Source organism: Camellia sinensis, chromosome 15, assembly GCF_055761805.1.
Source record: "Camellia sinensis isolate YWXY chromosome 15, ASM5576180v1, whole genome shotgun sequence".
Lineage (NCBI taxonomy): Eukaryota > Viridiplantae > Streptophyta > Magnoliopsida > Ericales > Theaceae > Camellia > Camellia sinensis.
The window spans coordinates 93,253,043-93,265,863 of NC_138975.1; the positions used below are offsets into that span (position 1 = coordinate 93,253,043).

The following is a 12,821-nucleotide window of genomic DNA, read 5'->3' on the forward strand; positions in this document are numbered from 1 at the left end:
ACCCTGTATACTATAGTTGATTGCAAATGCACTTGCAACTGATTATCTGTTTGAGACTGACACATGCACACACACTGCACTGGCCCTGAATCACCCAAATACACGGGGCACACTGTATACACACTGCATACATACCGATACCCGATAGCTGTTCGAACCTGTCAAACTTGTACTCATGCTATATCTGTTCTGAACTACCCAAGCACGCTGACTCATCACATGTTTGTAGTTCACTGTAAGCACACCGGCACCCGGTAGTTGTTTAAATCTGTTTAACCTGCACGCATGCTACATCTGTATGCTTCTTAAAACTGCATTTTGAATGTTGTCTTGCCATTGTTATTTTCTGTTTACAGGAGGGTTCCCATACCATCCGCGGGTATGGGAACACTGGCGCTCGGGAGTGGTACGACGAGCTCCCTGACGCGGTCCGTCGCATAGTGGACCGGGCGGGCTTCGGCGCCTTCTGCCGAGGGCTCTCGCGAATCACTACTTGCAGACCTCTACTCGCCGCTCTGGCGGAGAGGTGGTGGGACACCACCGATTCATTTCACTTCTCCACAGCAGGGGACATGACGATGACCCCTTACGACTTCTCGATGCTCACAGGCATCGGGGTAGAGGGTGATCCGATCCCCTTTGATATTGATATGGACGAGTGGACCGCCGCTCAGGTCCATCTGCTGGGGGAGGCGCCACCTCTTGCTCGTCTAGGCTTTGTGCGGTACTCCTGGTTCGAGGTACAGTTTAGGGTCCAACCTACTCTCGGTGACGCAGATCCGATGACCCCGGAGGCCGAGGAGAGGTATGCCCGCGGCTTCCTCATGTTTTTATTCGGGACGACCATCTTCGCCGACCGGGCGAACACCGTGCCTCTCTGCCTTCTCAGCGCACTGGTGGACGTCCGGGACATTTTGCACTACGACTAGCGTGGCGCCGCTCTGGCCACCCTTTACGGGTACATGAGCTCAGCTTCCCGCGGCAGCGGCCAGTTGCTCGGAGGCTATTGGCGGGCTTGGGAGGTACATTTCTTCTCCGCTTTTCATTTCTGCTTTTCAATCTTTTCTGTACTCTGTACACTGCATACACTGTAGTCTGCTTTATACTTGCTGTATACTGTACACACGACACACATATACATTACGCTTTACACTGACTGTACACTGCTCACACTGTACACTGTACACAATACACTGCACAACACACGGCTCTGCCATTTCTGCTTTATTCTGTATTCTGCTTTATCTGATAAATGCACTGGTATTTACCTTGCAGTTGTGGGTTTACGCCTACTTTCCTAGGCTCTCTCCCGTACCAGTCACAGAGACTCCTCTGGCCGTCCCCTTTTCACGTCGTTTTGACGGGAGATGCACCCGGTGGCCACAAGAGACATTTGGCTTTTTTCGCCGATACTTCGATACCATTACCCCCGCCGAGGTATGTTTTTCTTGCAGTTTATTTAAGCTTCGCCTTTCCACTGCATATTTCAAAAACAGTAGATAACAAACTGTGTTGCATTTTCAGATCACCTGGCAGCCGTGGGCTCCGTTGCCAGCGGCGACGCGGGATCGGTTTACCGGTGCCGATGAGACCTCACGTTTTCGGATCTTGCTAGAGGGCCCGGTCTGTCGGGCTTGGTACCTAGGGGAGCGTTTCCTACGCCAGACCCTAGGGTTACTTGAGCAGATAGTCCCGGTTCACCCTCCTGCGGATATGAGGGAGACCGAGGGGCTCACGACCGAGCAGATGGACGATTTCACTATTGGCTGGGAGGAGGCCGCTTCAGAGGCACCGGCGACTACCGAGAGTACATGCAGACGTACCTGATACGACCTCTGAGCGGCGGCCACCGAGCGGAGGGGGCCAGGCCTGTGGCGCCAGCGGTTGGGGCAGGAGTAGGAGCTGGAGCGGGAGCTTCGAGGAGGGCCCGAGTCCGTGGCAGGGGCGGAGCTCAAGGAGGACGGGGGGCTGGTTGGCCCACCTTGCCTGCTGTACTGACTTTCCGGGGGCAGGGTGGGGCGACCTATCAGATCCCCTTCGCCCCTCCGCCAGCTGATCACGAGTTCGTCGGTGTCCCCGACTTGCCTCCGGTATGTATTACTGCACTTTTGTATAGTCATTTCATTTTAGTTTATTTTATATTCCACAGAATACTGATGCATCTAATACTTTTGCAGGCTTCTTCTGCGTACACCCGGCAGTCATTGGAGATGAATGCCTCCATGATGGGGATGCTCCAGCGGACCTTTGATCTCCTGGCCCTCTACAGCATTCCGGTATGTTCTCCTGACACTGGCCTCAAACCATTCATATACTGCTTCACATAATCTGATGCATGGCACAACACCTGATACACTGATCTCACAGCATCTGACACACTGCATACACTGCATTCTGCACTGTACCCTGCATTGGTAGACTGCTCACGGCATTCATACATTGTACTCTGCATTCTGCCCTGTTAAACTGCCCACGGCATCCACACACTGTACTCATACACTGCATTTCGCACCGTTAAACTGTCCACAATATACACACACTGTACTCATACACTGCATTCTGCACTGTTAAACTGTTCACGGCATACACACACTGTACTCATACACTGCATTCTGCACTGTTAAACTGTTCATGGCATTCACACACTGTACTCATACACTGCATTCTGCACCGTACTCTGCGCTGGTAAACTGCTCACGGCATTCATACACTGTACTCATACACTGTATTCTGCACTGATAAACTGTTCATGGCATACTGATGCATTTCCCTTTTGTGTACTTTTTCAGCCTCCTTTCCAGATTCCTATGGCAGGAGGTGCTCCAGCTGGACCTTCCGTCCCTGCCCGAGGGAGAGATGAGGAGGGCCGAGTATTCCCCCGCTCCAAGGCGGGGCGCGCTCATGTCGGGAGCAGCTCGCGAGCTCCAGTCCCGGATGATGATGATGACGAGGAGTCAGAGGTAGAGGCAGAGGCAGAGTCCGAGTCATCGGAGGAGGAGACCGGAGGCGGTTCTAGCTCGGGCTCTGACGACGATACTGATGATGCTCCTGGACCCTCGTCCAGGAAGAGGACCAGGACAGACTGATGGCCCCTGGAGTCGCTGGACATAGATTTTCGTTGTTTTTCTTTTCTTTCTTGTACTTTTCCTTTTTGATAGTCAGGATACTTGGTACTGCCGCAGGCAGATTTTGTTTTCCTCAAAACTTTGTACTTGAAAAAGATTATGAAATGAACAGATTTTTGCTTAAAAAGTGTTACATTTACATATCTCATGTATTGCATCGCATTCCATCATGTTACACCTCAATGTAAATGAAATTGATTGGTTATTTGAAAATTGAACACTTGCACTGTAATAATCAGATAATTAAACGGCCAACAGCAAAATAACCCAAGCAACCCACTGCCTGATTCTTGGACACACAGCCCTTACTCTGTTGGGGATTAATCTGCATACAGCCCATAACACAGCATTCGGTTCATTCTGCACACAGCAAACTTTAAACAAAATAGCCCAATCTGACAAGACGGAGCTCAAAGACGGAACCGGTTGGAGTTGAAGCATGCTCCAATGTAGAGAATGGCACAACATTCTGGGTATAAACAATTCTGAAATTGAATGAGGGTTTTTCAAACCGGGGTATCGAGCCTACAACTGAACACAGCGGGAAGGACTCAAACAAAAAGGGTACACGTCCCAAACACAACGAGACACGCTCGGAGAAGACCTAAAACACAGGTTGAGGTAAACAAAATAAAAGACACGGCACACAGACGCGTCAACGAAAACGGGGGACCTCAGATCACGAGGAGCCAGTTTCTCTGGGTATTGTTTCCCACCCTTTCTGATTTGTGATTCTCACATCACTCTGGCACTCAAGCTCGGTTTTTTCTCTCAAAACCCTTTTCCTCACTTTTCTCTCAACTTACACCTCTCTATTCTTTATTCTCTCATTTTTTCATCCCTCCCCAGGGTGATTAATGGATAAATAGAAAGGTGTGGGTTCATGCTCAACACCGTTAGCTCACGGCTGTTTCTTCTGGCGGGTAGAGCGCTCTTCTGGCAAGTACGTCGATGACGGGGGAAAGATAGAACGTCTGACTCAACTGTGCCCCTAGTTTATCATTTTAACCATCCTTTGTTTTTGCTTTCTACTAAAACAGTTTTGATCAAAACGAGAGTCGGATTAACGTACTTGTTCGATTTTTGATTTGAAAACCATGCAAGTCAGGCTGCAAGCACTGAAAATTTTCCTTTTTGGGTCCAAGACAATGGTCCAGTTTTGGAAAATGAAATAGTTTTCGAGAAAATAGTCAACCTCGGTAAAAAATTTTCAAAAACTATTTTTCAAACAGTCAATGCTCAACGGGCATGGAACTTACTCTTTGAGATGCGCAACCTCGGATCGGAGGCAATGGAAAATTGCCCCTGGTTTGAAGGGGGTGGGAGGCAATGGAAAGTTGCCCCTGGTTTGAACGGCGTCTCGTGGCAACAGAAAGTTGCCCCTTGTTTGGATAGTGCCGCAGCAGTCCGCAAACAGTCTTCATTGGCGGTGGTTGAGCTCTTGGACACAGCGATGACGAAGACGGTCACAACAAATATATGGACACAGCCGCCTTGGAAGGTGTTGGCGACTGGACTTTGGGATGAAATCGAAACCATTGCATGGACTGAGACGCTATGACAGCGTTGGGGGCTGGACTTCATGATGAAGTTGCTTACGTATCCCAGACATGGGAATCAAGCCTCACGTAGTTCCGGTTAAGGTACACTCGGGTATTTTAACCTTCACTTTTTAGGCTCTAATTTTTGCCAAGGTGCTCGATGCGGGTTTTCGACCTTGCGAGCTTCTTTTCATTTCAATTCGTTCATTTCCTTTTCTTTTCTTTTTCGCATATTTTTTTCTTTTTCTTTTTTTTTGCTCTTTCTTTTTTGTATTTTTTTGTATTTTTCTCTTGCTCTAACTTTTGCCTGGGTCGCCCTTCCGGGTTTTCGGCCCAGCGAACCTCTCAAAGGGTAAAAGTGTAACAAGTCCATGCCAAATGGTTTTTGAAGTTGAAGCCTCTCTGTGTCTAGGAGAACGGCTGTTGCACTGATTTGCAGAAGAATCCATCATGGTTGCTTTACGAGCTTCTTCTGGTGAGATCTACTCGTTTTGATTTGGCTTTGATGCCTCCTGCTCGAGGGCTGCTTCTGATCTGGCCATGAGGGCCTTACATGACGTTTGACCGTTGAACTTTCTGAACGTTCTGAACGGGTTCAAAGTCGGAAAACGAACGGGTCGAATCTTGAGGCTGAGAGCGATCCTAGGCTGCGCAATCTCAAGAGCGATTCCACACAAGTCTTCATAGGGCCGCGTAAAACATTTGTTTTTGAAAGTTTTTAAGAAAGCGACAAATCGCGCGCGCCGAAGATAGTGTGGAACCAATCTGGATCAATCCAGGATCCTTCTCAGTACTCACGCCGACAAGCATGATTTGATTCATTAAAAGGCTTAGCACGCCTCTCTTTCTCTCAAAATGATCAAAATTTTGCAAAACCCGAGGAATTCCTTCCTCTTCGTTTTCATCACCGCAGTGTTCAAAAGGTTTTTCTCTTTTTGAAAAAAACTTAGGTTAATGCAATGAGTTTGGCGCGCAGGAGAGCAGGCGAGATGTACTGTCAGCCTAATCAAATTCTCTGGCACTTATGCTGAAAGCAAGCGTGAAAGTGAGATAGCAACAGCTGTTTCATTCAGATTTGTTGGTGTAACTGGCCCCTCGGCAGAAACAGACTCAAAAACAAAACAGGTAATTACAAGACAAAACGGTGTTCGAGGCAACAACCCCAGAATCACCTGGTATTATATACAAAGGGGACTGACTTGTTACAACAAGACAAACCCTTAAGCAAAAAAGACTGACTCAAGACAAAGAGACAGACTCAAAACAAAAGACTGACTCGATACCCAAGCCAGGATTTACAAAGTTAGCGTTCACAGCCACTCAAAAATGCGTGCCAGACGCTACATTCAAAATACATTCAGATGCCGCCCGCAGGTGGTTTACTTTCTGATTACATACTTGCAGTATCCTCAAAGTCCAACAGCTCGGTGGTAACAGACTTCGCTGAGGTGGGTGGGAGGATAACCTCATTGTCAATCAAATCTTGCACCTCATGACGGAGGCGGAAGCAATTGTCGGTAGCATGGCCAGTCTGCTGGTGGTACGCACAGTACTGAGCAGCATCATGCGTAGCGGGGAGATTCTTTGGGAGAGGCCGAGGCTCCAAGGGTTTAAGGTGCCCTCTCTCGGCAAGGATCTGAAGTGCCTTGGACAAAGGCATGTAGAGAGCATGAAAGGTCCTGCGCCCCTGGGGCAGGTATTTTGGAGTCTGAGCGCTCTTACTAGCTGCACAGGCGAAAGGGTCGGCAGGCGCCACCTTAGCTTTCTAATCTTTCCCAGGTGCAGGGGCGGGAATAGGAGGAACTGTCTTGGCATGACGGGGCCTATCCCGATTTTCTGACTGACTTGAACTACCCTCAGGTGGAGTGGGGAAAGCATCCTCCACAGTCTTCGCCACAACCGCGGATATCTGTTGCTTGTTCATCCCTCCGGCTTTCAAAGCCTCGACTGCCCACAGCAGTTGTTCAATAGGATCGACGTCTGCCTTCATTTTGTCTTTTCCTCCGGCCTCAGCCTGATCGAGGGTTTGAGTTGATGTTGATACGTCATTGCCATAGTTGGAGGCCATCTCCGGTTGGCTAAGTTCAATCACAATTCGCCCCAACAGCGGGGGCTCCTGGGGTACAAAGCTCCCGGCATACGGTGCGGCTGGAGGTGAAGTTGACATTCCATAGGCGAGATCCGCCACAGACCTCTGGAGATCACCTATCATCCCCATCAGTTCAAATGTAGTAGGCTCGCGAGCCTGATATAGCTGGGGGCCCCAGACCGGGTGCATAACAGGCGACCTGGGTGGATGTGACACATCAGTGTTGACCTCACTTTGCAGAGTGATCCCTTGCTCCAATGCGGCCGTCATAACTACGATCTCTTCTGAATTCTACGTCATCATAAGCCCTGCCTCGGCAAGGGGGAGCACTAGCTATTCTGTACCGGCTCTGGACGCTCTAGACTGAAAGGAGAAACAAACAGCATTTCAGCCCAAACAGATCAAACACGGGTGTAGCTGAACAACTGTACTCTACTGCTGATCACTGTTCCCAGAAATCACTGTTCCCGAAAACTGAACCCTGATACCTGCAGATAACTGATTCTCATAACTGACATTGATACTGGTGTCCTCAGATCTGATACTCAAACTTGCAAACTGATATATACTTTCCCTGTAGAAATACATTCTAAAAGCACATAGCAAGTAAAGAGAGCCAAAACACCCCTATGTTGGGGTAGGGTTTCCCTGTCCTATTTTGTCAGGAACTAGGGTTCCACTATGCATGCAACAGTTTTCAAACAACCTAACATCGGGTAAGCAACCTGTCCTAACTTGGAATGGTCACTACGGATCCGAATATGCACTAGGTCGAATGGTCGAAAAGGGTGCCCCGGTAAACCGGGGTTTGTGTTCCCATGCTGTCAGAGCCCATAACCGGTCAGCCTTATGGTCATGCCTTGACAAGACAAGCCTCCGGCAAACCGTTTAGGAATGGCAGATGGCAAACACTGTGTTCCTAGGTGCACCAATGCACATGCAATGCAAAGAGACACATAAGTGTAATCAAAACAGGATATCACGAGTTCGAGTCAAGCTCTCTAAACTCCCCAGCGGAGTCGCCAGAAACTGTAGACGTCCCCGAACGCCCCGGGAGGGTGAGCTCCCGCTCTGTTCATTTGGGGTCACTACAGCTCGGACTCTCAATTTTGTGTCACGGTTCTGAGTCTTGAACCAAAGAGTCCAAATCCGGCAAATCGTTTTGAGAAACAGATTTTTTGAAAAGAAGTGCCAAACATGGACTGCTTTGCCAGATACAGAGTCGCCACCTAAATATTTTTTAATGGGGAAATTTAGGAAACCCTGACTCGGTGCCGAAGGCCATATGTCCGTCATCACCGGAGTTGTCTTGGCTTGGGAGCTAGGGTATGATTGGGGAAGGTCAGCTATGAGCACCCGCTCTCGCCCGATCCGAAGATCGGCCTCTACTAACCGTGATATCCGTTTTTGAAAATATTATGTGTTCTTATTCAAATTATTAGCCTAGAATTACCACATTATGCGCGCAGCAAAAAAGTATAGACTAGATTGCCTAATTTGGAAATAAGCATTGCATATCCGTTTGTTTTGAAAAGCGCTTTGGAATTTGCTACTCTCAAGTAGGCTAAAACACGGATTTCAACGAGTTTTTCCAACTCAAACAATCCAACCTTCACCCACAGGCATTCAAACAATTTAACACATAAGCATTTAGCCGCATGGCAAGCATACTGTCATGGTAACACTCACAAGCATGCGGGATGTTAAAGCTAAAATACTTACATTGTACTCCGTGCCAAAACAATAAACTAGTTAGCAAACATGCATGTCCTGGTTCATGTTAAGAATGGCTAATGCATCGCATGCGAAAATGCAATCTAGACAGGCTCGGCTAACCCTAAACATGGCATGTGAAATGCGATCGATTGATGCACGTATTCAATTTTTGAATTGAAGTACAAATGCAGTTAGCATGATGTACCGAGCCTGGTGCATGTGAAACAAATGTATGAATGCACGCATGCATAGCATAAGGTATGCTAAATTAAACATGCCCTAATCTACCATCATAAGCAGGTAAATAAAAGGGAAGAAAGAAGTGGGGATTGGAAGACATACACGCCACTCACCCACACTTATTACAGATTTGCCCTCGCTCGGAGGGACCGAATAAATATTACAAATTAATTAACTACGCAAGCTAATTAATATTACAAATTGCCTAATTAATTAACAAATTAAATAAGCTAAGAAAAGTAGTAAACCGCCTCGGGTGGAGGGCCAGATGCAGCGCGTGCTCGGGTCTCGCTCGGAAGTGCACCGCCATGCATAGGCTGCCTCTGTTTTCCTTCCTTTACTCCTCTGGAGGCTGCCAAAATCTCAGAACTGGCTCCTGGGACACTGAGGAGTGCCACCGGCTGAATGGAATTGTCACCGGCAGTGTGTTATGGCCATCGGCACAAAATGAAGCTGTCGGCAGAGAAGGGATTGCCGGTCGGCACTTGACACTGCCGGTCGGCAAAGTGTTCCTGCAGAATCTGCAATTGACAGCAACAGAGGGCAAGGCAAAGCATGGCAACACAATTCAAAGCATATATGCACCATTCATGTCCCTTATCATGTTTGTGACTCAAAGGGGCATGTGTCTCGATTCTCGGACCACCAATTACGCATTTCCATGCATGATGGCCCAAAGAATCAAGTATGCAACTTTCATGTCAAATGAAATACAAGCCAAACACACAAATCAAGGCCCAATTCCTATCACCAAGTCAAGGAACAAGGCATGCATGCAAGATGCAATGCAACCTAGGCATGCAAGCTAAGGATGCAACATGGCATGCCAAGGCACTTATGCAAGCATACAAGCAAACATGAGACAATACCAATGGATGAAAAGATGGACTTATGCACGAGTTAGGCAACTCTAATTAGGCCTAAAACAAGGGCCAAAGTGCTATAAAATGAGGGCTAAATGGCATGCAAACATGCATGCACACAAGGACCAACGCTTAAGCATAAAAAGGAAACTCTCAAGCACACTTGGAAGAGGCATAATGTGGGCTAATGGCATGCAAAGTAAACATTGAATATGCATGAATTAGAGGTTCCAAACCAACCAATTAACACGAGCAATGCATGCTAGCATGATCAAAGCTCAAAGCAAGCTAAAGGGAGTGTTGGACCACACTTAACAGAACCGAACATGGCATGAAAGGAAGGACCAAAATCAGAGGTTTAGCATGTTAAAACGAAGCTAAGAACACAATGACATGACATCCTAGGGGCCTAAACATGGTGGCATGCATGAAGGCACGAACATGGAGCATGAGATGACAACCTTACAAGGCATTAAAGGGACATCAAATGCAAGCTTACAAGCATACTATAAGGTCTGAAATGACATGGTGGATGATCCCAAATCACTGAATCAATGCAAAAATGTCATGCCATACACTCACACACTTAAGGCCAACAAGCCAAAATGCAAAGGGGCTATATGATGCATGCCAAATCCGACCCAAACAACCATGGACAAACCTAAAACATGGCAAAATATGCACAAAAGCTTCACAAGACCAAGCCTAAAACATGCTCTAACAAGGGCTAACAACCTAAGGCACATTGAGGCAATAACACGGCATTACATGGTAGGTATGCTAAGCATGCATGGTGTACCAAAACCAACAAAAATCAGAGGTATAATATGACATATTAAGCACAAAAAACAACTAAGGAATGGTCAACATGAAGCCTAGCTAGGTGCTCTCTCAAGAGGCCAAAAATGGTCCATTTCAAGGACAACAAGGAGAGGGGGTGGCCCTCTCCTTTTAGAGACTTCAAGGCACCATCTTCACCACTGAAATCCCTCAAGATTTCAGTGGTGAAGAGGCCCAAACACCAAAGTCTCGAAACTAGCACAAAATAGCACAAAATGAGGCCTTTCAAGGCCTAAGAGGGGTCAAACACCCTCAAACTACAAAACACCCTTAATGAACAATCAAGAGGGCTAAAAAATAGAACTTTTTTTGTGTTATACAATAAGCACGAAAACAGCTCTAAGATAGGTAGAAAATCAATGCAAAAATGGGGAATATAAAGTCAAAATTGTTACCCTTGGAGACTTCTTCAACAATGGTGCTCCAATGGCCCTCTTTGGCTTGAATCCAACACCAAAACACTAAAACCAGTCCTTTAGAACCTCAGTAGCTATAGGAAGGTAAAACACTATGTGTTTGTGTGCAATAGTAAGACACAAGCACACTTTAACACACACAAGAGGGAAAAAGAGAGAGATAATGTGTATCAAACCCTAACCCTAGAACTCAAACGAAGAAAATGGCTGTCTAAGCTCTCTAAAATATCTCAAGTGTCTAACCCTTGCAACAAGAGAGAACCCCTCTCTTTATAGAACTTCTTGTCTTGTAAAGCTTACAAGACAAGCTTCATAAGAGGGAAATCCCTCCATACACGTGTATGGAGGGGAGCCAAAAGCAAGACAGCTGTCTTAAAATATCTGCAAAAGCAGATGCACAGTAGTCGGCCAACCAAAAATGCCATCTTGGCAAAAAAGAGTGCCGACCGGCACTAAACAGTGCCGACCGGCCGGCCGGCAATATACATTGCCGGTGGCACCAAAAACCAGCCGATGGCCTCTAGCCACTGCTGGTGGTGTGTGGGGATGCCTCACAAGGCATTCCCTGCCCTTCCAAGGCAAAATGCAAGTGTTTGGTGCAAAACCAGACACTAAACAGTCGAGTTCAGAGATCCTGAGGCAAGGCGCGGGAGCCGAGACCTCCGGGAACTCCAAACGAACACAAACATGGATAATCACCAAGTGTTCAAACGGTGACGTCCAAGTCTTGAGGACGGTCAAAAATGGGGTGTCTACAGTTTGTAACCCATATTGACTTAACTCATTAACCATTATCATAACCATGGACTTTCATTTTGTAACAATCTCCATATAAGATACCTCAAAATACTCCCCACACCTCTTACTTTTTTTGAAAACCTCCACATTTACCGGCTACCAAGCACAGAGGGGCAATTGGACACCCGCTTCACATTTTTCGGCCATCGAGCACGGAGGGACAATTGGATACCCATCAAACATTTCAACACTTCCCCCACATTTATTGGCGCTTAGCATGGAAGGGCAATTAGGCACCTCAATACACACAATGCATTATGAAACCACACACACATAACTTTAAATAATCCAATATTTAAACCAACCCCATGGAAATGCAATGCAATGCTTGAGTTTCCAAAACCTTCCTCTTTACCCGAAATTCCTTTTTAATAGCACAAAAGTTCAACAAATAATTCAACAAATAAAATCTAATGAGCTCTCTGATTATCAAGACTCCACGTCCTACTCTTTACCAACCATCAACCCTTGTAAAACATTACCTTGCATCCTTTCTCAATTCCAAGTATTCACACAATTCAACTTATTTAAATCACCAATAATATCATCATAGATAATAAATTTATCCAACACACTTATCAACATGAAAAAGCACTTTAATTTTCAACATAAGATATCGATGAACTCAAACTCTCTTTCAATTTAGAAGTTTTAATTCTAGGGTTTTCAATAAAATTGGGGGTTTTCCCCATTTCCTTGTTAAATACACAAATCATCATGTATTAACCATCAATGTACCAAAACATAATAAATCTTTCAAAAGTTTAGGTGAAAACCCCAATTTTGTAATATGAAAATCTTTCAATCAAAGATTTCAAACTCAAATCAACCCATATTTCCCATAATACATCAAAATCGAACTAAATCATAAATGATTGAGTTAAGAGAACTCCCTACCTCAAGAAGGTGAGAAAACAATGAAAACCCAAGCACAAACTCCAACGAAATCAAAATCCAATCAGTAAAGAGGAAGATCCTCACTTCTTCTTCACTAATGTTGCATGATCTAAGGTGGATCCATGGTATAATAAGGTGAAATCAAAGGTTTTGTGGCTAGGGTTTTTGGACTTGAAGAGGAGAGGGTGAGAAAAGAGAGAAAAATGAGCAAAAAAGTGGCCTTTATATCCTAAATAGATCGCTCGAGTGAAAAAAGAGAAGTCCCAAAAGTTTTTGCAGAACTACAATGAAAATAC

General features: G+C 46.1%; 1 protein-coding gene across 1 annotated transcript; it reads left to right on the forward strand.

Annotated features, from left to right (window-relative positions):
• Positions 1 to 1,614: 1,614 nt before the first annotated feature.
• Positions 1,615 to 3,252, forward strand: LOC145813829 (uncharacterized). Its single transcript, XM_082909946.1, has 3 exons — positions 1,615 to 2,090; positions 2,178 to 2,276; positions 2,790 to 3,252. Exons 1-3 carry the CDS (start codon positions 1,812 to 1,814, stop codon positions 3,084 to 3,086), a joined length of 675 nt encoding a protein of 224 aa, XP_082766072.1. The 5' UTR covers positions 1,615 to 1,811; the 3' UTR covers positions 3,087 to 3,252.
• The last annotated feature ends 9,569 nt before the right edge of the window (positions 3,253 to 12,821 follow it).